Here is a 27,594-nt window from a genome sequence, read left to right as displayed (position 1 = left end):
CTGTCTCACAGCACTCCCTGTGTTGCCAGTCACGTCACTTTGTCCCCATATGCCACTGGTGCTGAATCCCAACAGAGGGGTTGGGTCTGTGTAAGTCCTAAGACCTTTGCAGGCCCTTTAAGGAGTCTCTTGAGAATCCCAGTTTCTTCTGCTGCCCCAACCCCCACTGATTTTTATAGCCAGAAGTTATGGGGACTTAACTTCCTGGTGCTGGAACCCTGGGCTGGGTGCGTTGGTCTGGGCCTGGGATCCCTCACTCCCAAGGTTATCCTTCCCAATTTTTATCTACCACACGTGGATGTGGTACCACCCATTCTGTGTCCCTATGCCTCTCTGTGCCTGTTTCTTTGCTCCTCCAGACCATCTGGATGAATGTGGCTTATTTAAATCCATGGTTGTCAGACTTCCAAACAGCACGATTTTCTGACAAATCTTGGGTGATATTTGTTTTGTAGTCTAGTTCTGAATTTTACTGTAGTTGTACAAGGAGGTGAAGTGTGTTTACCTACACCTCCATCTTGAATGGAAGTCTTCTTTTTGTTCCTTTTGAAGATATTTATTCCATCCCATTTGTTTATAACTTTATCCATCTAAATGAAATCTTGGTCAACTGAGCTTCCCAGCAGTTAACATTATTAAGTTGACACTATTTTTGAGAGAGAGAAAAAACACTCAACTCAAAGATAAACAAGAAAAACCTCACATTTACTTAAAAAAATCTTCCCTCCTAAATTTTTAGGCAATGGTTCTTAACATTTTTAGAGTCACAGAACCCTTTGGAAGTCCTGGGAAAGCTGTCAACCTTCTACTTTAAAAATGCACATAGAATAAGTAACTTTTTGTGTAATTTCTGGGATTTTGTGGGACCCCAAAACCTAATTAATGACTTCATGTTAAGAACTTAATGTCTTAGAGAAAAGAAAAACAAACAAACCTGCTTTTTGCTAAAAATTCTGTTCTCCAGTGGTCAGGCTGATTAAAGAACAGCACTGAGACCAGCTAAGCAAAGCTTTCCTGAGGCTGAAGAGGGAGAATAGTGCTCCAGGCAGTTACTCTTCCTCTAGACATTGACTGGAATTCTCACATCTAGAATGAAAAACTGTCATCACACAGTACCCCCGCCACACTCCAGATTCCCCCACAAAACTTGCAGAGGTAGGTTACAGTATACAGACACAGCAATTACAGGTACGAGACGGGCATATTGTCCAACTAGGGTTACCATTATAGTTAAGAAAGTCAATATCATGAATGACTTAATACTCAAAAAAATTGAATGCGTAGAGTAATCATAATATAATTTTAAAATAAAAATAATATATATATTAGAGGGGAGATGTCAACTTAAAACTATTATAAAAAGATCAGTTGGAAATCTTTGTGTTTTTATTTCAATAGTTATATTTAAAATTTCCACATGAATGGACTGATGAGGAGAGTAGGCACAGCTGAAGGTCACATTAGTGGTAAGAAAGATTGAGCTGGGTAGTTCTTCCAGAATGCAGCATAAAAGGCACAAAGAATTGGGGCAGACAAAAGTTTGAGCATTTGTCTAATAGGAATTTCAGAAGGAGAGAACAGAGTAAAGAAAGGAAACAAATATGTAATAGAAGGAAACTTCTTTGAATTGAAGGAAGACAGGTCTTCAGATGCTGAACAGTATGGCCGAGAAAAGACCCTCCACAGGTCACCTGCCAAAATGGCATTACCAGTTGGTAAGAGGATAGCAGGCCATTCTCTGTTTGCTCAAGTAAAATATCCATGAGCACCTGCTATGTGCAGACATTTAGCCAGGTACTCTGGTACACAAAATTAGATGATGTTCCTACTCTTGTGAAGCTTCAATTGAAAGGAGAATGCATCAGTCAAATAACCAATTACATAAATAATTGTATAATTACAACTTTAAATAGTGTTATAAAGGATGCTTTGAGAATGTATCATAAGGGCATTTGACTTAATTAAGGAACACAGGAAAGTTTTAAAAAATATATTTGACCTGAGATCAGTAGATTATATAGTTTCCTGCTACAGATATGTGTATTTGCTTCCTATTTCTGCTCTAAAAAATTACCACAAACCCCATGACTTAAAACATGTTTATGATCTTAGAGTTTTGGGGGTCTGATGTCCAGAAATCAGTATTTTGACAGGGATGTGCTCCTTCTGGAAGCTTTAGGAAAGAGTCCATTCCCTTGCCTTTTCTAGCTTCTAGAGGTCACCTGTATTCATTAGTTTGTGGCCCCTCCTTCATCTTCAAAGTATAGCATCTTCCAGTCTGACTCTGGTCCCGTTATTTCTCATTTTGACTCTCCTGCCTTCCTTTTATAAGGACCCATGTGAGTACATTAGGCTCACCTGGATAATCCAAGATACTATTCCCATCTGAAGACCCTTAATGACATCCACAAAGTCCCTTTTGCCACATAAGGTAATGTTTTCACAAATTCCAGGGATTAGGGCCTGGGCATCTTTGGTGAGGAAGATATTATTCTGTCACATGGGAGAAAGGTTTGTTCCAGAAAATGAATTTTGCTTCCACGGTATCTCATCCTGTATTAGGCATCTTAGAATAATATGGTCAAAACAGTGTGTATTTCTTGTATAATGTGTGAAATAGGGCTCTATATTTGTTTTATTTCAAGTAATAGTGGTCCATGCACCTTATTTGTTGAATAAGCCTTATGTTCCTGATTGATTTGAAATTTCAATTTAATGATTTCTTACATTGTTAGACAGATATATATGTTTGTTTCTAGAATGCTCATTTTAGTTCATTGATCTACTTGGTTATTTCTGTGTTGGTGTCATGTTTTAATTGCTGAGATTTATAATGGATTTATAATTTTTAATATTTTATTATGGATTTTGACATTTAAAATAAATAAAATCAATCTGCATTTAAAAAAAAAGAAAGAAGGAATGCCTGTCTTTTGTGACAAAATGGATGGAACTGGAGAATATTATGCTAAGTGAAATATGCCAGTTGGTGAAAGAAAATTACCATATGATCTCACCTGTAAGTGGACTCTATTCAACAAAATAAACTAATGAAAAAAATAAACCACAGGCATGGAAATATGGAGCAGACTGAAAATGAACAGAGAGGATGGAGAAGGAGGACAATGGTGGAAAGAGGAAGGGACTAAACAAAGAACATGTAGGAATGTCCCGTGGGCATGGACAACAGAGTGGGAATTGACTGTGGGAGAGGCGGGCAGTGTGGGATGGATGGAAGAGGTCAAAAGGGGAAAAATTGAGACAACGGTAAATGAATAAACATGACTTAAAAATAAATTTTTTTTAAAAGGAAATTACTGTTGGTGGGAATGCAGACTGGTAAAGCCACTGTGGAAAACAGTTTGGAATTTCCTCAAAAAGCTAAAAATGGAACTGCCCTTTGACCCAGCAATTCCACTGCTGGTATTATATCCGAAGAATCCCAAAACAGCAATTCAAAGGAACCTATGCACCCCAGTGTTCATAGCACAATTTATAATAGTCAAGTGCTGGAAGCACCCTAAGTGTCCATCAATAAATGAGTGGATCAAAAAACTATGGACATTTACACAACGGAATACTATGTAGCAGAAAGAAAGAGCTACTACCCTTTGCAACAGCATGGATGGAACTGGAGAGTATTATGCTAAGTCAAATAAGCCAGCGGGTAAAAGACAAATACCATATAATCTCATCTATAAGTGGAACTTTAAAAACAAAACAAACAAGCAACAAAATATAATCAGCAACATTGAAAGAAAAAATAAACCAACAGTGATGAGAAGGAAGGAGAGAGGGGGGTAATGGGGAAAAGAGGGGGAAGGGTCAAATCAAGGATCATGTATAAAGGACCCATGGACAAAGCCAAGTGAGGAAGGATTAAGGGTGGGAGGTGGGTGTGGCCAGGGCAGGGGAATGTGGTGGTGGAAGGATGGAGACAAATGTATTTGAACAATAAAAAAGATTTAAAAGTAAAAAGAATGAAACCTTACCTTTTGCAGTAGCTTGGATGGAACTGGAGAGCATTATGCTAAGTGAAATAAGCCAGTCTGTGAAAGACAAATACCACATGATCTCACTTATAAATGGAACCTAACCAACAAAACAGAAGTGAGGAAAATGGAACCAGAGACATGGAAATAAAGAATAAACTTACAGTAACCAGAGGGGAGGGGGAAGGGAGATAACCCAAAAGAAGGAGAAGGGTCATCAAGGAACATATATAAAGGACTCATGGAGCAAAGCCAAGAGTGGGGGGAGGGGATTGAATGTGGGAGGTGGAGGTGGGTAGGGCACGGGGAGAGTAATGGGAAAATGGGGACAATTGTAATTGAACAACGCTAAAATTAAGAAAAAAGTTACTACTATAAACATGGTACTCTACCTTGAAAAAAACCCAATGTTTGTGTGTTAAAATGGGCTTCAGAGGACTGCAGCTTGGAAGCTTTGGGGGAGTGGCGCAAGGCAGACTATCTGAAATCTGACATAAAGTAGTAACACCATATGTGGATAGGAATGGTTCATAGCTTGATGCAGTGAGCTGAGGCAGCAGGGTCACTCAGCTGATAATGTGTGTATTTTGTGTATTTCTCCATTACTCCATTCAGTTTTCTGACCTCTGTTCCAATGGGTGGAATTTTCTGTGTTCATCTAGTGAAGTGTTTGTCCCAGAGTAGAAATTGCACTTGAGTAAATATGAAATCCATGTTATGCTAAAATGGTTCTCTAATATACTAATTACACATAGGGACACACTTGCTTTTCAAAACAAGCATTGTAGTAAAGCTGAAATTTTAGACCTAGAAATATTTGCATGAATGGTGCAGTTTCCATATAGCTCACCAAGTTCCTCTGAATATTTACATCTTATATAACCATAGTACCAGAAAATAAACATTGATATTATACTGTAAATTCAGATTTTGTCATTTTTTTCATTATTGTTTTTCTTTTCCAGGAGCTAGATCTGGATCCCATTTTTCACCCAATTATCATGCCTTCTTAGTCTTCCTCAGTCAGGGACAGTCCCTCATGCTTTCTGCTTCCTTGTGCTTCCTGATATTGTCACTTTAGAGAGTAGTGGTCAGTCAGTTATTTTGTAAGAGTGCTCCCCTAATTTGGATTTGTTTGATATTTCTTCATGGTTAGATTGAGGTTATGCATTTTGGGCAAGGAAACTACAGAAGGGGTGTCATATCCTTCTCAGTGCACCATATACATGAGATTTGGGACTTCAATTTTTAAGATGCTTTTAGTGTTTCTAAGGTTTAGTTGTAAAATTAAATTTGTTGTTTATGCTTTACAGCCATTGGTTTTTAATGTGAGGTTTAATATCCTTCCTTTTTATTGGCTCTTTGACATTATTTCTTTTCTTATGGATAAGCCCTGTGGAAAATTACAGTATTATGGGTAATGCCGTTATATCCTTTGGTTGTTTTTCTTTCTGAAATGTAGTATATTTTGATCCCTCAATTATTTTTATCAATTTCAGAGGGTATGATACTTTTAAAGTAATGGTGTTTTTCTGTATTTCTTTGTAAAATATTTATATAATTAGTATCATTATTTTGTTTCAGTTTCAATAGTAATGGGAATTCCTACTGTGAAGAGAGAAGTTAAATCTTACCTCGTAGAAACTCTTCATTCCCTTATTGATAATTTGTATCCTGAAGAGAAGTTGGACTGTGTAATAGTAGTCTTCATAGGAGAGGTAATTATTTAATTGTTGGGTTTTTTTTTTACCTTATATAATCTGTAAGAGTTGAAACTGTAATTGAATATTTGAATGTACTTTTATGAGTATTTTTTAAAAATGTGATGAGTGAAGGTTAGATAATATGTTCCATCTGATTTATGTCTAACTTGTTATGTTTGCCTTAACTTCTCTCCTGTAGTTACAGTCCAGGAATAATCATCTGTTTTTGGTAGGATAAATATTACATACATTGATCTTTAAGAACAGTGAGTCCCTATTTCTAGCTCTAGGACCTAAATTTGGAGATTTGCACTGATGTTCTTTGGGAGCTGTGAAACCTGAGAAAGGTTTAGCCTAGCCCAGGGTTTTATCATCTTGTTACTCTCGCCTCATCTGTACTCACAAGAGGCAACCATCATTATTATTGAAAAAAAATATCATGAGAATGAGGACTATCATATATCTTATATTTTAGTTTGCTCAGAAGGTCCAGGGAAAGAATAAATTTTGAGCAAGTTTTTTATAAGTAATGAGGAAAAAGCACCCTGGAGTAATTATTTTCTTTATTATTATATAGAATTTCAGAATGTGAAAGGATTTACAACATGATTCCCAACTTTTCAGTGTTTCTTATATCTTTTTAAATAAAAAATGTTCTTAATGTTTTTCCTAATATAAGAGTAAACAAATTCATACTGTTTAAAAACAATTCAGAAATGTGTGATGAAAAATTATCTGTTATTCCTCCATACAGATAGAACAATTACAGATATTTGGAAATATATTCTAAGAAAAATTTTCCATGGCTTGTGTGTGTGTGTGTGTGTGTGTGTGTATGTATGTATTTGTTCTATATGTATTTTAATATCATGGACATTTTTTTCATGTTAAAAAGAATATCACAGAATCATTTCTTCTGGCTACAAAATATTCCATTGTATGGTTTTAACATGATTTATTTAATTTCTGATTGTTAGACATTTAAAATGTTCAGATTTTTGCTCTTATTTTCAACATATTGAGCATTACTCTAAATAAACTTTTGTGAGATGGGACCAATTTCTAAGTGCGGAATTGCCTTGGCCCACATACATTAAAATGTTCATATACGGCTTCAATGTCTTGCAGAAATCGAGCCAGTTTATCTCTCTTCTAACATGCAGTGAGAAAGCTTCTTTCCCTCTTCCCATGCTCTGCTAGATAATAACAGTCTTTAAAGTTTGTTGTCAATTGATGGGTGAAAAGCAATACATGGCTTAATTTGTATTTTTTTACTGAGTGGGATTAAATGTTGATTCATAGGTTTTTATGGATCATTTGTATTTATAATTGTTTTTATAACCTGTGTCCATTTTTTATTTGTAAGAAATTTTCATATATGAAAGGAATGAATTCTTTGAAATATTTAGTCCAGTTTGTCTTTTGCGTAAATTTCATTGATGATTTTTCTTGTCTATTACAGAAATTTTACATTTTAAGTCTCTAAATTTGTCATTTGCATATTATATACCAGTAGAAATTGGTACAATCTCCTTAGAAAGCAATTTGGCAATAGTTAATAAAATTTAAAGTATACTCTGTGACACAGTTTTCTGCAAGCACATACACACATACATACAGCTCCTACATGTGCATTAATAAAATGAATAGAGAACCTGGCCAGGTGCTCAGTTGGTTGGAGCATCATCCCATACAGCAAAGGATGCAGGTTCAATTCCCAGTCAAGGCACATACCTAGGTTTTGGGTTTGATGCCCCACTGGGATATGTACAGTAGGCAACCAATCAGTGTTTCTCACATTGATGTCTCTCTCTCCCCCCGAACCCCCCTCCCTTCTCTCCCTGCCCCCAAAGTCAGTAAACATATCCTTGGATGAGGATTAAAAAAAAACAAATAGAGAAAATGGTCTTGTAGAATATACTGCAAACTATTAGCAGCAGGTATCTTGAAAGTTGAGATGGGAAGATGCCACTTTCTATTGTATACAGTTTTATAAAATTAGATTTTTTAACAATGCACATGTTGATTTTTAATCAGAAAAAGTCTTAAACTATAAAAGAAAAAAATGTATCCTTATACACTTGAAAAATGATGTACAGTATATAGACAGATTAGTGTACATAAAGATTCAAGACCCTCTTGCCATAGTCATTCATCTGACACTAAGATGTGATAATACTCTGGAGTCAAATGACTTGTGTTCAGGGCTTACATTTTGCCACTTACTGCCACTTGAGCAAGTTGTTTTTCTTTATCCTCAGTTTCTTCATCTCTAAAATGAGAATATATAATGTTACTGAGCTGTCTGAGCTTAGTGTTGTTACAGGGAGGCTTGAGGATATCTATCACACATGAAGAGGTGTTGTAAATTCAAAGTGTGGTACAAGTGTCAGCAGTATTCTGATCCATGAACACTGCCCCCTCCCCCAAACTGCAGTGTTTGCATATGTATCTATATATAATTTTAATATTTGCAAGAAAATCTGAACTGAAGAATTAATTTACAGAGTTGATTGAATTGACTGTAGACACCTTAAAATTCTTAATTATTACATTTGGTTCTACCTCGGATAGTTTTAACCTAAGTATCTGGTAGCCTGGGGCTCATTAACACTAGAAACAAGTGATACCCTCTGGCTTTTACCTTGATCTACAGGTGGGATGGTTCCTAGATCTAGACAGATCTCTAACCTCTTCCTGAGCCCATATTTCCAACTGCCTTTGTAATCTGAATTGTTTTTATGGGCAGTTCTTAATCCATCTATAACTAAAATAGTCTGGTTTCCTCAAACAGCTTCTCTTCCAGGTTTCCTATCTGTTTATTAAAGCTTCTTTACATCCTAGAATTAATAGTCCTGTGTTCTAATCATTCTACTCCCAGTTCAGTATGTAGACCTTGTGCATTTTCAGTTGTGGCTGTATTACTCTTCAGCCTGAAACATGACCTCTTTCTTATTCATCCTTCAGGTCCCAGCCCATCCCCTTTAAAATTAATATAGAGTAAATAAGCAAAAGTAAATTTATCTTTTATAAACATTTTCAGTTTTTGTAAAAGATTGAATTATGTCTGGTTCACTTTAACATATGAGGAGAAAATTAAGAATGAGAAAAACCTGGGAAAGAAACAAATAGACAACAAAAGGCATCATATTATTTTCATCCTCGTTTGATTTGCTGTTCATTGTATTCTTTTCTTGAAGGGAGGGACCGTAAAGTGCCTCTCTGGGAGTAGAGAAGAGACAGGAAAGTAATTATTTGCTATATTTTGTTCATTGTTTCTCTCTGGTGTTGCTCCCTTGGGAGTTCATTGGACATATCTGATGAGACATTTATAGAACATGTAGGGTTCTGGACAGTTGATTATTGATGCATCATTTGAAATGGATTCCATTCTGGAATTGCAGAAGGAGTTGAGAGGAATGAATTCCAGTTGTTCTGAAGGATCCATGAAATGATCCAAGTGTGGTGCTCACATTTTAAGATTGTACCATTTTTGTGTCTACTTTTACATAGAATTTAATTATAATTTTTGTATTCTAATCATTTGTTTCTCTGTGCCTCCTTATTTCTGTTATATATTTTATGCTGTTATTTATTATTCATATTTCTTATTATACTATATCATTATTTCTATTATTCATGATCATTTCTGGCAAAACATTCTCCTACATCGTACTCTGAATTTTAGCAAAAATGTTTTCCTGTCCTATTCTTATATTTGGAGAATTCCATACTATATGAATCTTGGTGAGAGGAAGTGCCTTCCTCCCACTGTGGAAACTAAAAGTGTCAGATACTTGCTTTACTAGTTCAGGTACATGACCTGGGCTCAGCCACTTGGATGTTCCTATCTTGGATTTGAGTGGAGCTTTATTGTTTTCAGATGACACAGAAAACCCAAAGGAATAAACACGTAAGTTATTAGAAATAGCAGGACTTTATCAAGGTGGCTGGATATAGGATCAACTTACATTTCTATATGCCAGTAACAAAAAGTAAGAAAATACGTTTAGAAGAAATACTTTTCTAAAGAATCAGGTGTTGTGGGCAGTCCATTCTGGTCATAGACAGTGGCGGTTTCTTTCTTGGGATCACAGGGTCAGGGTCCAGAGGCATTGAAGATTGATGGTGAAGACTTTGCAAGCTGTGGCATTGGGAGCATTCTGTGATTTTGGGATGTCATCCAGCCTTATTTCTGCCACCTTTGTAGTCTGGTTCCTCAGCTTAACTGGAGGTTCTGTGAATTCTATGCTTTCAGTAAATTGATCTCTATTAGGCCAGAGTCAGTTTCTGTTATGACTGAGATCCTGACTGATAGAGCTTGTATCTTCTTCAAAAGTACCTCAATTGCTATACAACTGCCACCGAAACAGAACGTGTAATCAACATGGAAGAGCAAGGCTAGGTGGCTAAATGTTACTCCCAAGTGAAAGAAAGAGATGAAATGAATTTTTGAGGTGGGTTTCATATAGACTATTGCCTAAATTATAACAGCCAGATTATGTTGATGATAACCAAACAATTTGATGAATTTGGAAAGATAACTTTAGGTAGCATATCTTTTACAGCATTCTGATTGTTCACATTGTTTCTGCAATTTGCCTAAAAACATTCCAAAGGCATGTTCAATTTTTAAGTTCCTAAACTGAAGGATTCAAGTTGAGATTCTATAATGAAATAAGAAATTCATCATGTTGGAAAAGCACCTAAAGGTAGTCTCTGAAAAACTGAGTTTAGAGAATTTCCAACTCATAATGTGTTTAGTATATAGTGTGAAGATAGTTTTGCTTTTTATTTAGTTTTCTCATTTTACTGTTGTACAGATTTTAGCTTGTGTTTTACAGTCAGAGTGACTGAGGCCTTTACCATGCCTTCTTTAAAATTCTTCCACCAGCTATGGGTAGAAATTTGCAAAGTAGATAAATTTATAAATGAATGCAGAAGGTGAATAAGCAGAAAATGATCAAATTGCTTTGGGTTAAAAAATTTATTTTATTATATATTTTATTTGCTAAGAAACATTATTTCCTGTTTACTTATTAATTTTTTTGGATCAATAATGTGATCATGTGCTTTAAAGCTTATAAATGCGTGTTGTATACTTTGAAAAGTATCCCGTTTAGTGCTGTCCCCTAGCCACTGATTACGTCTCTGCAGGCAACAACTGTTAATGGTGGTGGTTCACATTCATAGATATTTAATGGGTATATATGTAGGTAAATTCTTTTTCTCCCTATTTCTGTAGATGGCATAATATTCACTTCATATTAGAACATAAAGAGCTATTTAGATTTTTTGTAAAATATTTTCTTAGAAAATTATCCATTTTATCTAAGTTTTAAAATTTGCTTCATACAGAGTGGAGCAAAGTAATTTTGTTCTATTTGTGGTTATTTCCCCCTGATTTCTTTGTGTATGTGTGTATATTTGTATTCCTCCCCCTTTTTTGAATGGTTAGCTAGTTAATGGATCTGTTTTTAAAAAAGATTATATTTATTTTTAGAGAGAAGGGGAGGGAGGAAGACAGGTAGAGAAACATCGATGTGTGAAAGAAACACCAATTGGTTGCCTCTCACGCATGCCTCTCCTGGGGATCAGTCCACAATGTGCACATGTGCCCTGACCAGGAATCAAATTGGTGACCTTTCATTTTGTGGGACAATGCTCAACTAACAGCAACACCAGTCAGGGCAGATCTGTTTTTATTTATTATTTCAAAAACCGTCTTTTGGGTATATTTATTATCTCTCTTTATTTTGTTTCCTAATTCATTAACATCTGCTTTTAACATTATTAAATTTTTCTGCTTTTGCTAGTTCCATGTTATACTTTACAAACATCTTGTCCCAGATACTAAATTCATTTATTTCCATTATTTCTTTTTTGTTAACATAAGAATTAATATGATTTTTTTTCTGAACACTGTGTTAGCTCTATTCCACAGATTGTCTATTCCATAGATTTGTATCTGATTTTCATTGGTAATTGCATATAATGTTAATGCTTTGGTTCTGGGTAAACTCTATGTAAGTGGTTTAGTCTTTTCTAAAGTTAGACAGTTTAGTGTGCTTTCAGCCAATGTTTGGTAACCTGAATGCTTTAGACCTTTTTTTTCTTTGTAATAGTTCATTTTTTACTACCATGTATCTCACCTATACCCTCTTCAAACTCCACCTCTTCTCCCTCTTGCCATCACCATACTGTTGTCTGTTTTTATGAGTTCTTTTTGGTGTTTTTGCTCTTTTCCTCTACCTCCCCTCCCTAGTGCCCCCACACCAAGCAGACAGCGTACTCTCTATATATGAGTCTGTTTCTCTGTTGTTTGTTAGTTTATTTTGTTCATTAGATTCCACATGTAAGTGAGATCATATGTTATTTTCTCTCTCTGACTGGCATATTTCACTTAGCATAATATTCTCCAGGTCAATCCCACTGTCACAAAGAGTAAAATTCTTTTTTTATGGCAGAGTAGTATTCCCTTGTGTGAATGTACCAAGCAGTCTTATCCACTCATCTGTTGATGGACACTTGGGCTGCTTTCAGATCTTAGCTATTGTAAATAATGCTGCAGTCAACATAGGGGTGCATATATTCTTTTGAATTAGTGTTTCAGCTTTCTTTGGATAAATCCCCAGAACTGGAATCTCTGGGTCATAAGGCAGTTCCATTTTTAATTTTTAAGATGATTCCATACAGCTTTCCATAGTGGTTGCATCAATATGCATTTCTACCAACAGCACACAAGGTTTTTCCTTTCTCCACATCCTCACCAGCACTTGTTGATTGTTGATGATAGCCATTCTGACAGGTGTGAGGTGCTATCTCAATGTGGTTTTAATTTGCATGTCTCTGATGATTAGTGAAATTAAGCATCTTTTCATATGTTTTTTGGCCATCAGTATCTCCTGTTTGGAGAAGTGCCTGTTCAGGTTGTTTGTCCATTTTTTAATTGTATTGTTTGTTTTTTGGTGTCGAGTTTTATAAGTTCTTTTTAAATTTTGGGTATTCACTCCTTATCAACTCCTTATCAGCAGATATGTTCTCCGATTCAATGCTTTTACTTGCTGTGCAAAAACTTTTTAGTTTTATGTAGTCCCATCTGTTTATTTATTTTTTTGTTTCCTTTGCCCAAGGAAATATTTTTTAAAAATTTGCTATGAGAGATGTCTGAGATTTACTTTCTCTGTTTTTTCTAGGATTTTTGTGCTTTCTAGTCTAACGTTAAAGTCTTAAATATATTTTCAGTTTATTCTTGTGTGTGGCATAAGAAGTGGTCTAGTTTCATTTTCTATGTACACACCTGTCCAAATTTTCCAGCCCCTTTAATAAATAAACTATATTTAACCCATTGTATGTTTTTGCCTCCTCTGTCAACTAATAATTGACAGTAAAGGCATGGGTTTATTTCTGGGCTTTCTATTCTGCTCTGTTATGTATATGTCTGTTTTTATGCCAGTACCATACTATTTTGATTACTATGGCCTTACAGTATAGTTTGATAGTAGGTAACCTGATCTGTCCAGCTTTGTTCTTCTTAAGATTGCTATTGCAGCTCTGACTGGTGTGGCTTAGTGGGTTGGGTGTGGTCCTGCAAACCGAAAGGTCACCACTTTGATTCCCAGTCAGGGCACATGCCTGGGGCCTGGGGCATGGGCCAGGTGGTGACTTGTTGGGCACATGCGAGAGGCAGCTGATCGATGTTTCATGCATCAGTGTTGCTCTCCCTCTCTTCCACCTTTTACCTCTCTCTAAAAATAAATAAAATCTTAAATATGATTGCTATTGCTATTCGGGGTCTTTTGTGGTTCCATATACAGTTTTAGATTATTTGTTCTAGTTCTGTGAAATACATCATTGGTACCTTGTTTGGAATTATGTTGAATCTATATATTGCTTTGGGTAGTATGGACATTTTAATGGTGCTAATTTTTCCTATCCATGAACACAGCATATGCTTACACTTATTTGTATCTTCTTCAGTTTCTTATAATTTTCTGGGTATACGTCTTTTACATTCTTGGTCAAATTTATTCCCTGGTGTTTTTTTCTTTTTGAAGCAGTTGTAAGTGGGATTTTTTACTTTATATCCCTTTCTGATAGTTCAGTATTGACATATAAAAATGCAACTGATTTCTGGATATCAATTTTGTATCCTGCCACTTTACTGAATTCATTTATCAGTTCTGGTAGTTTCTTGGTGGAATCTTTAGGGCTCATTATATGTAGTATCATGTCATCTGCAAATAATGACAGTTTCACCTCTTGCTTTCCAATATGGATGCCTTTTATTTCTTTCTCTTGTTTGTTTGCTATGGCTAGGCCTTCTAGTACTATGCTGAATAAAAGTGGTGAAACCAGACATCCCTGTCTTATTCCCAATCTTAAGTGAAACATTTGGAGTTTTTGGCCATTGAGTGTGATATTAGTTGTGGGTTTATCATATATGGTCTTTATTACATTGAGGTATGTTCCCTCTATTCCTACTTTGTCAAGAGTTTTTATCATAAATGGGTGCTGGATTTTACCAAATGCTTTTTCTGCATCTATTAATATGATCATGTGGTTTTTACCTTTCATTTTGCTTATGTGGTGTATCATGTTTAATTTTTTGCAGATACTGCACAAGCCCTGCCTCAGTTGGATGAATCCCACTTGATCATGGAGTGTGATCTTTTTCATGCATTGCTGTATTTGGTTGGCTAATATTTTATTGAAGATTTTAGTATCTATGTTCATCAGGGATATTGGCTTGTAATTTTCTTTCTTTGTAGCGTCTTTATCTGGCTTTGGAAATAGGATAATGCTGGTCTTGTAAAGTGAGCATGGGAGTCTTCCGTCCTCTTCTGTTTTTTGGAATAGTTTAAGAAAGAGAGGTGTAAATTCTTCTCGGAATGTTTGGTAACATTTACCTGTGAAGGCATCTGGTCCAGGGCTTTTGTTTTTTGGGAGGGTTTTTTTTTAATTTCTTAATTTTGATTTTTTAACTACTTCAGTTTTAGTAGTTGTAATTTGTCTATTCAGATTCTTTCTGATTTAGTTTTAGAAGGTTTTATGTTTCTAGGAATTGATCCATTTTGTCCAGATTGTCCTCTGTTGGCATATTGTTGATCACATTATTTCCTTACAATCCTCTGTATTTCTTTGGTGTCAGTTGTTATTCTTTCATTTCTGATTTTATTTATTTGCATTCTCTTTTTTCTTAAAGAGTCTACTTAAAGATTTATCAATGCTGTATACCTTTTGAAAGAACCACCACTTAGATTCATTGATCTTTTGTTACCATTTTTTTACTCTTTTATTTATTTCTGTTCTAATCTTTATTATATCCTTCTTCTACTCACTTTGGGCTGTTGTTCTTTTTCCAGTTTCTTTAAGTGTAAAGTTAGATTGTTTATTTTGAGCTTTTTCTTGTTTCTTGAGATAGGCCTGTAATGCTATGACTTTCCCTCTTAGGACTGCTTTCACTGTGTTCCACAAATTTTGGGTAGCTGTGTTCTCATTTTCATTGCTTCAGGGTATCTTTTGACTTCTTCTGTGATCTCATTGTTTATAACATGTTCTTTAGCTTCCATGTCTTCGTGTATTTTTCAGTGTCCTTGCAATTGATTTCTAGTTTCATAACATTAAGGTCCGAGAAGATGCTTGACATGATTTCAGTCTTCTTAAATTTATTGAGACTTGTTTTGTGTCCTAACATGTGGACTGTCTTAGAAAACGTTCCATATGCACTTGAAAAGAATTTATTCTACTTCTTTGTGGTGAAAACATCAAGGTGAAATGACAGTCCCTCTGGCCTGAAATGTTTCTGTGGAGAAATCAGATGACAGTATTATGGGAATTCTCTTGTAGGTAACCAACTGCCTTCCTTTTGCAGCTTTTAATATTCTCACCTTGTATTTCGGCTTTGCCAAATTAATTATAATGTGCCTTGGTGTACCTTTTTGGGTCCATCTTATTTGGGACTCGCTCGTTTTCTGGACTTGTGCATCTTTTTCCTTCACCAGGTTAGGGAAGTTTTCAGTCATTATTTATTCATATAGGTTCTTGATCCCTTGCTCTTCCTCTTCTCCTTCTGGTACCTTTGTGATGTGGATGTTGTTACAATTCTGTTGTCCCAAAAGTCCCCTAAACTATCCTTGTGTTTTTTAAATTATTTTTTCCTTTTGTTGCTCTGATTTTTTTCTACTTTGTCTTCCAAATCACTGATTCAGTCCTTTGCGTTATCTAACCTACTCTTTATTCCTTCCAGTGTATTAGTTATTTAAAATTTTGTATTCTTTATTTCTGACTTTTTTTTTATGGTTTCTATGTCTTTTTAATGCTGTTGAGCATCCTTAATAATCATTACTTTGAACTCTATATCTGATAAATTGCTTATCTCCATTTCTTTTAGTCCTTCTTCTTGAGAAGTCTTATGTTCTTTCATTTGGGGCCTATTTCTTCATCTCTTCATTTTGGCTGCCTTTTTGTGTTTGTTTTTATGTATTCAGTAAATCTACAAAGATTGTGGTGCAGTTCTTTCTCAGACGTTGTCTTTGACTGGCCCTGGGCAACTTGTATGTTGCTATCAATGATCCACAGCTTGTGGCACCCTTTGCTGAACCTGAGTTTATGAGTAAAATAGCAATCTGTGCACCAAGGCTGGCTTTTACCAGCACTGGGCCTGGGGGAAGGTCATAGCACCCAGAGATCTGCCTCTGCCTGCAGACTGTTGGTTAGGCTGAATCACTGAAAGTGCCTCCAGCTGTACTCCTCAGAACCCGGGCTTAAGCGCTAAAGGGTGGGGTGACAGGAATTCCTGCAGGTGGGGTTATTGCCACCCTCTAGGCTGATGCCACATGGAGGGGAGTATTCTGCCCGAAAGTTGGCTTCTGCAGTATGAGGAATGACTGAGCACAGCGAACTTGGTGGCTAACCTGTCAGCTTTCTTCCCAGAACCACCAACCCCAGACTTTCCTTATGTAGCTCTAGTTTGCTTTGCCCTTCCTTTGCTGGAGCCCAGGGTAAGTGGCTGCAAATGAAATTTTATGCATTGCCCCTTTAAGAATGTGGCAGCATCTCTAGCTATCTCTCCCTGGCAGACAGAAACCCCACTAGCTTTCATAGGCAGATGTTATGTGGATGCCTTTCCCAGCTCTGGTGCCCTCGGCTGTGGAGCCTGGCTTGAGGTTTGGTTTTGACCCCACACTTCTTAGGTGGACCCTCTCTGGACACAAATATCCCTCTGAAACTTCAGCTGCTGCCCATGGGAGCCCAGCCATCCTCTCGCGCCTCCTCCGCACTTCCTACCAGTCTCAATGTGGTGATGTGGTTTCTTCAATAAGTTTTTGATTATGAGGCTTAGCTCCTGCTCATCTTCAGTTGGTTATTCAGGATGATTTTTCTATAATTTTGTTGTAATTCCAATTTGGTCCTGGGAGGAAGTTAGTGTCGCTTCTACTTACTCTGCCACCGTCTTGGATCTCCCTTAACTTTTTTATACTCTAAAACACCTGAGAAATACAGTAGCCTCAGAAATAAATAGTAGTCCTCTCTATAGTTGTATTTTCTCAAGCTCTCATAATACCTGTTTGTCTCTTTTTTAATAAAGGCAAAAGCACATATTTTATTCTAAGCATTCACTCAATAATAAAGTAGTTATTGATTGAAGTAATAGAATGCGGAATATACTGGAGGAGACTAAAATCTTTAAAAAATCCATTAAACAATATATTGTATCTTTAACTTGTAGTCTGGCATTACCCAGTGATATTTTTTCTATGACTTTGTCAATTTTCAATAAACATTTATTTTTGTAAATATTTCTTACATATGCACATGGCTTAAGAGTCCAGTTTTCTACAGAGTTCATTACACTATTAAATAGCATTAACTTGTCTTTATTTTTCTATCTTTGTCCCCTCTTTCTTTTCCCTTTTTCTTTACCTCCCTCTCTGAGACCTTTTGGCTCTTTTAGTTCTAGGTGGCTAATCAAACAAGTGAAGCGACTTCTTGCCATGCTTTTCCATTGATATTCTTCTTTGATCTTTTTAAAACACCAACTTTTAGTTTTATTGACTTTATTATTTCTCTGTTTTCTATTTAATTGATTTTCTTCTGCTCACTTTAAGTTTGGCTTACTCTTCCTTTTCTAGATTTTTAAGGTGAATGCTTTAATTATTGGTTGGAAATATTTTTCTAATATAGGCAGTTTGAAGCTATAAGTTTCCCTCTAAGCACCACTTTAGCTGCATCCCAATACATTTGATATATCATTTTAATTTTCATTCAGATCAAAATATTTTCTAACTTATAATTACTTCTTTTACCCATAGTTTATTTAGAAATGTGTTGTTTGATTTTTACCTATGTGTGGATAGCCCCAATTTCCTTCTGTTGTTTTATTTTTAATTCATCTCCATTGTAGTCAGAGAAGAGACTTTCTATGATTTCAGACATTTTGAATTTATCGATACAGTAGTCCCTCCTTATCTATGGGGACATTATTCCACCACCCCAAGTAGATGAAACTGTGAATAATACTGAACTGTATATATTATAGTAGAACTCAGTTCTTGAACTTAAGTCATTTAAAAACTGTTTGAGAATTGAATTGTTTGAAATCTGAATCTTTTTTGTTTTTCCCCTGAGAGATGTGTGACAGATTATACAGGTATGGGCATGAAAGGGTTGTCAGGTCGAGAACTGAAGTTTTCTTTGACAACTGAGATATATTTTTTGTGAACAACTCGGTCAAGAACCGAATTTTTAAGACGGGAGATGTTCAAGAACCAAGGTTTATCTGCATTGGTTTTTCCTATACATATATACCTTTTCACCTAAAGGAAGCACTTTATGGCTCACTTTTGCACACTTGAATTGCCAGCATCACTACTTGTATGCTTTGGGGTCGTTATTAGATAAAATAAGAGTTACTTGAACACAAACACTGTGATACTACAATAGTCAGTCTGATAACCAAGATGGCTATTAAGTAATTCACAGACACGTAGCATGTACAGTGTAGATACACTTGATAAAGGGATGACTCCTGGGGAGGGATGGAGTGGGACAGTGCAAGATTTCATATGGTACTCAGAATGTCATATGATTTAAAATTTAGGATTTGTTTATTCCTGGAGTTTTTCATTTAATATTTTCTGACCATTGACTGTGGGTAACTGAAACTGTGGGAAGTGAAATGTGGATGGGAGGGGGGACTCCTGTACTTGTTTATGGACCAGCATATTGAACGTATGAACAAAGTTCCATGTGTACTTAAAGCTAATTTATGAAATTGCATATGGAATTTATCCTGGACAAGGTTCCATGTGTGCTTAAAAAGAATGGATTTTGCTGTTGTTAATAGGAATGTTTTATAGATGCCTGTTAGAGCAAGATGGTTGATAGTGTTGTTCAAGTTCTCCATAGAATTGTTGATTTTATGTCTAGTTGTTTCTATTCTTGAGTTTAAATTACAGATTATTGCATTGGTGCAGTAGTAGTATTTAGGCTTGTAATTTTCCAGGGGCTAGATTTTAAGATGTTTACTTATGCATTGGTTATAAATCATACAAATCCAATGGGGAAGAAATTGGCTCTCCCATAAAATTTGCTTGTAATTCAACAAATTTTTACTGAAACAGTGATAAGTGCCAGGCATATCACTGAGTAAAGCAAAGACTGCTCAGTGAAACCTACTTTATAAAGAAGAACAGGTGAACTAATGTATAGTACAGCAATTTTCAACTGGTGTGCCACAAGAATTTTTAAAACATGGGACTGTTTAGTCAGGGGCACTGACCTCTTTTCCCTTAGATTGTCAAATGAAAAAAATGGCAACAGCCAATAGAACAATAGTGTTTGTGTGAATGAACCAAAATTATATTAATTTTTTTTGTCAGATTGGCCAAAAATATAATACATTTTTTGGTGTGCTGCAGAATTTTAGTAAATAGTGTGCATTACCATGAGATGAAAAATGTTGAAAATCACTGGTATGGTATGATAGGTGGTAGTGAGTGCTACGAAGAGTAAATCAGTAGACAGGAAAGGGAGTGCAGGGTTGCCAGGGGATGGTTTACTAGAGAGGTCGTCACTTGGACAAAGACCTGAAGGATGCTGCTGTTTTTGCCCCCAAACCACCATAGATACTGTTTAAATGAGTGGGTAGAGCTCAGTTCACATAAATTTTTACTTTACAAAAACATGCCCTGGCTGGTGTGGCTCAGTGGATTGAGTGCTGGCCTGTAAACCAAAGGCTCGCTGGTTTGATTCCCAGTCAGGGCACATGCCTGGGTTGCAGGCCAGGTCCCCAGTAGGGGGCACATGAGAGGCAACCACACGTAGATGTTTCTCTCCCTCTCTTTCTCCCTCACTTCCCCTCTCTAAAAATAAAATAAATAAAATTTTAAAAAACGTTTTACTTTACAAAAACTGGCATCCTGTCTGTTTTGCCAGCTTCTACTCTAATTAAGATGTAAAGTCATTTAGGGAGGGGAAAGTGGGGGTGGGAAAATGAGACAAATGTAAAAAGAAAAAGAAAGATGTAAAGCCATTTAAAGGTTACAAGTAGAGGAGACACTTGGCTTACTTTTTTTTTTCCTTTAAGGCACTTTAAAACACTTTCAAAATAATTTTAGATTTACAGAAAAGTTAGAAAAATAATACAGAATATTCCATTCACTCAGCTTGTTCTAATGTTAAAAACTTATATAGCCATAATAAAATGCTCAAAACCAGTAACTTAACATCGTTATGATACAACTAGCTAAACTAGAGACTTTATTCAAGTTCCGTGTTTTTCCAACTCAGGTCTCTTTTCTGTTTCAGCATTCAATCCAGAATATCACATTGCATTTAGTTTTTTTTCTATCCATGACAGTTCCTCTGTTTTCTCTTGTTTTTCATGAACTTAGACACTTGTAACGAGTAAGTTATTTTGTACACTGTCTCAATTTGAATTTGTCTGGTATTTTCTCATGATGGGATTGTAGATATGCATTTTTTGCAAGAATAACAAAGGATCACACTGGTTGCTGTGGAGAGGGCAGAGTAAGGAGACTCCTTAGAAAAGTATTGTGGCTCAGTTGGTTGGGCATTGTCCTGCAAAGCAAAAGGTCACTGATTCAGTTCCCAGTCAGGGCACATGCCTGGGTTGTGGGTTTGGTTCTCAGCTGGGGCAAGAATGAGAGGCAGTCGACTGATATTCCTCTCTCACACTGCTGTTTCTCTCATGCTCTTTCTCTCTCCCTTCCCCTCTCTCTAAAAATAAATAAAATAAAATAAAATAAAATAAAATAAGCCTGTAAGAGATCAACTGATCCACCATTAGCTATCTGCTAGAAGAAAGAAAGCTCAACCCTTTTTTAAAGAAGACAGCAAAATCAGGACAGTCAAAAATGTATCATGTATAATATCCAGTACCATATAAAAAATTATTAGAATGCCAGGGAGTAAAACAAAAATATGACTATAGCTAGAATAAAATTTAACCAATAGAAATAAATTTGGAAATGACAGAGATGATAGAAGTGACAGATTAAGGATAATGAACAGCTGTCACAAACATTTTCAAGTACTTGAAAGAAAACAGTGGGAAATGGAATGGCATATGTGTAAGAGAATTGAATGGAACGTAAAACAATGAAAATTACAAATATGAAATTGAAAATTCGCTGCAAGGGCTTAATAACAGCTGATACACAGCAGAATAAAAGGTCAGTGAACTTAAAAGAGTAACAATAGAATCTATCCAAAATAAAATATATAGATTAAAAGACTTAAAAATGTGCTGGGGTAGAAAACCCACTTTTTTTGTGAACTGTCTTACATTTAGTCAATCAACATAACATAGAGTTTATGCTGCATACAACCTCTTTAACACCCAGGTGTATGGGCACCCGTAAAAGGGAGGAACTCCAACCTCTATCCCTTCTACAGGTGAGCACCCTGAGGACCCATTCACAGTGCTTGCTTGCCTGGCCTCCTGCTGTGTCTCAGGCTGTTGATCTTTTGTGGACCAGTGGGCTTCTGAGACCTACACAAGTCCTTTCATAATCTTTGTTTAAGATTTCAAGTTCATTTTGTTTAGGTACTTGATAGAATGGGTAGAGAGTAAATAAGTGAGACTAGAGAAGGCTTGAACGATGCTATTCACTTAATGATATAAAGTTATAAGAGGTTATTTAGAAGGTAACCATCAAAGGTGGTAGATACCATCTTTATTTTTATTACTTCTTCCCCTAGACCACCTTAAGAGCTATTTGGCTAATTCAGCCTGTCTCACTAGAGCTCAGCCAATATAGGCATTATCTAAGCTTCTCTGCTCAGAATTCCATTAATCACATGTTCCTAATTTGAATTTATAGAGGATATTTATGAATTACATGTATACTATTAATAATCGCATGTTATATCCATTAAAATGTATCAAAAATAGAAAATTTTACATTCTGACATATTCCAGTGGATTATCTTGCACATACCCTATCTCTCGGCAGAGGCAAAACCCTAATTAACATATCAGTTTGTCTACAGATTTCTTTTTAGTGTTTTCTGTTTATTTTTGTAGATTTGAATGGAAATATGTATCAGATTTAGGATTAAATGTCAAATCTTCAAAGAGACTTTCTCTGACTATCCTACTTAGATAGGTCATCTGTTTTTCCATATTATTGCATACAATTTTTATAATACTTTATAAATATTCAATTATATATTTATATATAAGATTTTGGTATTTTCATGGACTGCATCTTTCACTAGTTTTAAATTCTGCAAAGCAGAGGTTCTGTCTAATTACCAACTTACACGTAGAGCTTGATGACATATCCCAGGTTATGGTTTAGGCACTGAGTAAATATTTGTGGAGTGAAATGACTAGAAAGAAGATAGTAATTTTACATAAAAAGAATATTTTTAAAACCAGTTTTTACCTTTAAGTTATTTAAAACTTAATTCTCTTAATTCTATATTCTCTTTTGATCTGGTGCTTAAAATTTTTTCTCAGATCTAGGTAACTTTTATAGCAACCTCAAGTCTCTAACATTTGCAATATTTATTTTTCTTTCATAGGAGCTTACCTACAACTTTCTGTTCTTTGGACCATTAGAAATAAATATATATAATTCATTTTAAAATGTATGTTTTTACTCAGAGTTCTTTTTCACACATCTCTACAGTGTTACAGAACATAACAACTATAGCATATTCAGAAATAATGTTATTTCGGAACATTTTATATAAGCACAGTCATATAATATGTGGTTTTTTGTGACTGGCTTCCTTTCACTTAGCATAATGTTTTCACGTTTCATGCATGTTGCAGTATTATCAGCAATATCTCCTAGTTTTAATATAAAAAATATTTAACTTTACTTAACCGTGAAGAACACTTGATTCTGTAGGGGAAAAAATGCTCTTCTGCTATGTGTGTCCATTTTTCTTTTCTTTTTTTCTTTTTTTTTGTTTGTTTTTTCCTTTTTTTTTAATTTAATTTTAATTTATTTTTTCAAATACATTTGTCTCTGCCTACCCCCCACCACCTTCCCTTGCCCCCTCCCTCCGTCCCTCCTTCAGCTCTTCCCCTTTGGTTTTGTCCATGAGTCCTTGCTATATGTTCCTTGACTTTCCCCTTCCCTTCCTTTTCCCCGCCCCCCCACCCTCCTTCCCTCTTGTTTCTGTTGATTTCTTTTCCTTTCAGTGTTGCTGGTCTTATTTTCCTTGCATCTTTGTATTGTTGGTTAGGTTCCACTTATAGGTGAGATCATATGGTATTTTCTCAGAACTGGATGACAGTATTACCCTTTTAAACGTCTCCACATGCCTTTAAAAATGTCTCAGGAAGAACTCTCTTTACGTAAATTGAGTATGCCCCCATATCTCAAAGACTGCCTTTCCTACTGCCAACATTTAAGAGCTGGGGAGAGGGAGCAGAGGCCCTACTGTGAGACACAGGTGGGCCTGGCTGTGTGTTCTGGGCCAGTTATATGTTTAGCTTTCTACAGAGATGCTCTAGAACAGTTCCCTCAGCTGATGGTAGAAAGGATTGCTTCTGTTGTATGAAAGTGACACCAGTGATAGTCGTTCAAGTGAATCTTTTGTTAGTTACGTAATTTAGCATGCAACATAAGGATTTTGTGTAGTATTAGATATAGAGCACTTGCTTCATAAATTTTATTACATATGACACAATAAATCTCCATTCATATAGGTTTATTCATCTTGGCCCTCCTCTTAGAGTGCCTCCTGAGGATAGGGAGCCTCCTGAGGATAGAGAGCTGGTCTTGTTCATCTTTGTATTCTTGTTTCCTTGGGTAGGAAAATTACTGACACTTAGTAAATGCTTATTATATTGATTTTCAGGTTGTTGCTAAACTTATTATAGTTTATATAAACCAGGCTTGATCATGTTCTCAAAATTAGAACCTAACAAGTAGCAAGATACTTACTGGTTAAACATGTACCCAGGTAATAATTTATTGATAAATCACTACTGTTTGCATTTATGTAGAGGAAGTACAGCGGGTTGTGGTCTATGTTCTAGTTGTAGCTCCATTATGCTTTAGAGTTTGAAGGATGTGGTCTTAATAAGATGTCTCACTTCTAAGTCTATAAATTTAACAAGAAAAATAGGAATTACTTTTAACTAACAGAAATTAAAGTTAAAATACTTTTCCATAAAACCTCTTATAAAGCAACATTTTATAATCCAGTAGTTTTGTAATTTTAGGGTTAAGCTTTATCTTTGTTTTTCCTAAGGTTTTAAGTGTTTTGGTGGTCTGTTAACATAGATCAGACTTGATGTGTCATTAATTTCTTTTAACAGTTGAGCATTTTAATATAAGCTGCCACTGAATTTAAAATTGATAGGGGTATTGGATCTGCACTTGTATATAATTTGAAAGTACACAGGTCTAATAACTATTTATTTCTAACAGTGGTTAAAGTGCTCTTGACTTGGGTTCCCATTATCAACCTGATAATAAAAATACAGAATAACAACTAAGCTTGTTATTACATTTTTATCACTTACTGTCATAGTCTCTGAGGTATTTTTCCTCCCACTTTTATTTTTTTAATGGAGTAGGAAACTGAAGCTCAGAGAAGTGGCGTACTTTAAATTATCCAGGCCAGTAGCTACAGAGGCAAATCTTGAAGCTAGGTTTTTATGATTCCAAGTGAACAAATCTTTCCCTATAGCATGCTGCAGCTGTTAATTTATTCATTATTTATAGCCTGGATGTTTCAGAAAAAGTAGAAATAGTTTCTGTGCTCGATTTTTTTCTATTGAATTGAACACGGACAAGTGAAAATAATAAAAACTTAGTTGTCTGCTTATTGTGTTAGTAAGTACTCAGTGATATATAGTGGTGCTGTAAGGTAGAATACAGAAGGGCAAATCCCATAAACTATCTAAAAATTTAATGTAATGTTTTCAATGAATGTTTTATTTATTTAATTTTGAGTTCAGTATTAAAAGTTAAATAAAAATATAAAAACAATGAACGTAGGTACAATTTTTTTTTCTTTCCCAGACAGATATTGATTATGTACACGGTGTTATAGCCAACCTGGAGAAAGAGTAAGTTATTCTCAATTATGGAAGTGAAAATAATCGTTACTATTATTTCTTCGCTATCTGCTAAAAGATAATGCCTTCTTTTATAGTTCATTCCTCTGGAGTTCAGTGTTCATTGGACCACCTATGGTCTCTGACACTGTCATAAAGTAGGTACATATCTGTCCAGTTTCCTGATGGTATAAATTGGTGTATTTCATTATAGAAAAGATTTGAATGTTTTATTCATGTAACATTATCAAATAACAGTCTATCTGGAAGACAGTGAATGTAGAGAAAATCATATGACATTACTTAAATCTTTAACCTTCTTGTTTACCAAGCAAAAATTTTTCTGCTGTCAGGGCAGATGGTCATGTAGCAGTTTCAAACCTCAGTGCTAAACTGTTTAAATCTGATCTATTTTGCAAAGATTGAGTAACAATTTACTGGGAACAAGGCACATTGCAGGTAACTGATGGAAAGTTTAGAAAATATCAGGTATCACTGATTTTTAAAATACTGTCTTGATAGTTTTAATAGAAACATTAAAAAGTTAGTCTTGATATGGTTTCTTTACTGAATGGTATCTCTTTTTGTCTCCCCCAAAAACTATCTTCTACCTAAAAGGCAAAAGAGAAGCAACAATTATTTGTCAATTCTAGATTTTAAATGATGTGGCTCTATCCTTGTCTTTCAAAATGCTAAAACCAGAGATTTTTAAAAAATGTATAGTTCAGGATTAAACTGTGCATTTGTTAGATTTTCTCTCAAGTGCCCAATTTCTTGGCAGATTCCTTAATGTAAGACCAGGGAAATAATTATTAGTCCTCTTCCCTTGGGCCACGTAGGCAGGTCTGTGGGGCACAGGCAATGATTCAGTTGATTCCTTTCTTCATCTGTGTGTAGGAAAACCATGCCCAGAAAAAAAGTGCAGTTAAGCACTAAGAACATTTGTGTGAAGGCAGGTAATTGCACAGGCATTTTGTAGAGATTTACAAAAATGAAATAAAGGGGAGGACAAATTAGAAAGAAATTATAGTTGAGTAAGATTGATTTTAAAAACTTCAGAACAGAGTGTCTTAACCTTGGCACTGTTAATATCTTGGGCTAGATAATTCTTTGTTGTGAGGACTGTCCTTAGATGTCCCTACTGTCCATAGTTATGATGACCACATGTCTCTAGACATTGTTCAGTGTACCCTCAGGGGAAAAGATCCCTCTCAGTTGAGAAACACTAGTTTAGAATGGCATAGTGTATAACCCACAACAAAACCTTCCTGAAAATTGAAGTGCTTTGATTTTTGCATAAATATATGTATATAGATACACACATACACACATTTGTTTCTTTTTCTTCAATTCCTATTTTTTGTGACACATTGATTTGATTTGTTAAAATTCTTATACTTTTTAGGAAAGCAATACCTGCAGTTGACCTAGGATTTCCATGCTGCTCCAAGGATAGTGGCATTTACACTTTTTTTTTTAAAGCATTATTTAGAAAACAAAAACCATTGTGGTATTGGGAAAATTTGAACTTTCTGGCAACTCAGTGATATTTCATTGAACACATTGTGACCATAACACACCTTACTGATGTGTTTTATGTTAACACAGTGAATTGAGCATTAAGATAAATAAAACCTCACAGAGCTTAAATAACTCAGCTAACCTTTCTCATGATAGATTTTCTAAAGAAATCAGCTCTGGTTTGGTGGAAATAATATCACCTCCTGAAAGCTATTATCCTGACTTGACAAACTTAAAGGAGACATTTGGAGACTCTAAAGAAAGAGTAAGGTGAGCCTGTGTCTTTAGAACCCGCACCCTTGTGAATATAATATATGATGAATGTTGTTCTTATTTATCAAAGCTTCGTACATTTTAGGTGTGAGCCAATTAGTGAAAGCTAATGAATTCTCGGGTATTTTATTGGAAATTATCTGGAGTTCTGATGAGAGTTTGAATTTGGTAAACAATAATTTTTGTAACTGCTGCTCTGATGTTATGGCTTTTCTTAAGAGTATATTATCTACAACTCAGAAGTTAGTCCATATAGAAATATTATGTCTGTATGCAACATAATTGAGAACTGACTCAGTAAAAGTGATAAAAACAATAAGGCTGTTCGACAAAATTACATCATAATAATGTAATTAATCAGTTGAATGTGTCTTTAAATTGAAGGACTTAAATTTCATTGTGTTATTAAAAACAAAGTTATCTAAGAGATATTGGTATTGCTTTTGGATTTTATGTAACTAGAGAAAAAAAAAAGAGGACACAGATATATTTGGGGAAGAGATTTGTTGTACTTCTTGAGTTGTTAATTTGTCCCAAAGACAGATATATCCAC

At 35.3% G+C, this 27,594-nt stretch overlaps 1 protein-coding gene across 1 annotated transcript in view; it reads left to right on the top strand.

Moving 5' to 3' along the window:
• MGAT4A (alpha-1,3-mannosyl-glycoprotein 4-beta-N-acetylglucosaminyltransferase A) overlaps positions 1-27,594 on the top strand; it is a 130,989-nt gene that overhangs the window by 79,730 nt on the left and 23,665 nt on the right. Inside the window, exons 5-7 of the mRNA XM_054586235.1 lie at positions 5,577-5,710; positions 25,213-25,259; positions 26,925-27,038. Of these exons, the coding sequence (XP_054442210.1) occupies positions 5,577-5,710; positions 25,213-25,259; positions 26,925-27,038 (295 nt within the window). The remainder of the gene's footprint in view (positions 1-5,576; positions 5,711-25,212; positions 25,260-26,924; positions 27,039-27,594) is intronic.

This window comes from Pteronotus mesoamericanus, unplaced genomic scaffold (assembly GCF_021234165.1).
Source record: "Pteronotus mesoamericanus isolate MK-2021 breed Mesoamerican mustached bat unplaced genomic scaffold, CSHL_Meso_final contig_121, whole genome shotgun sequence".
Classification (NCBI taxonomy): Eukaryota; Metazoa; Chordata; class Mammalia; order Chiroptera; family Mormoopidae; genus Pteronotus; species Pteronotus mesoamericanus.
This window is presented reverse-complemented; position numbering and strand designations above follow the sequence as displayed.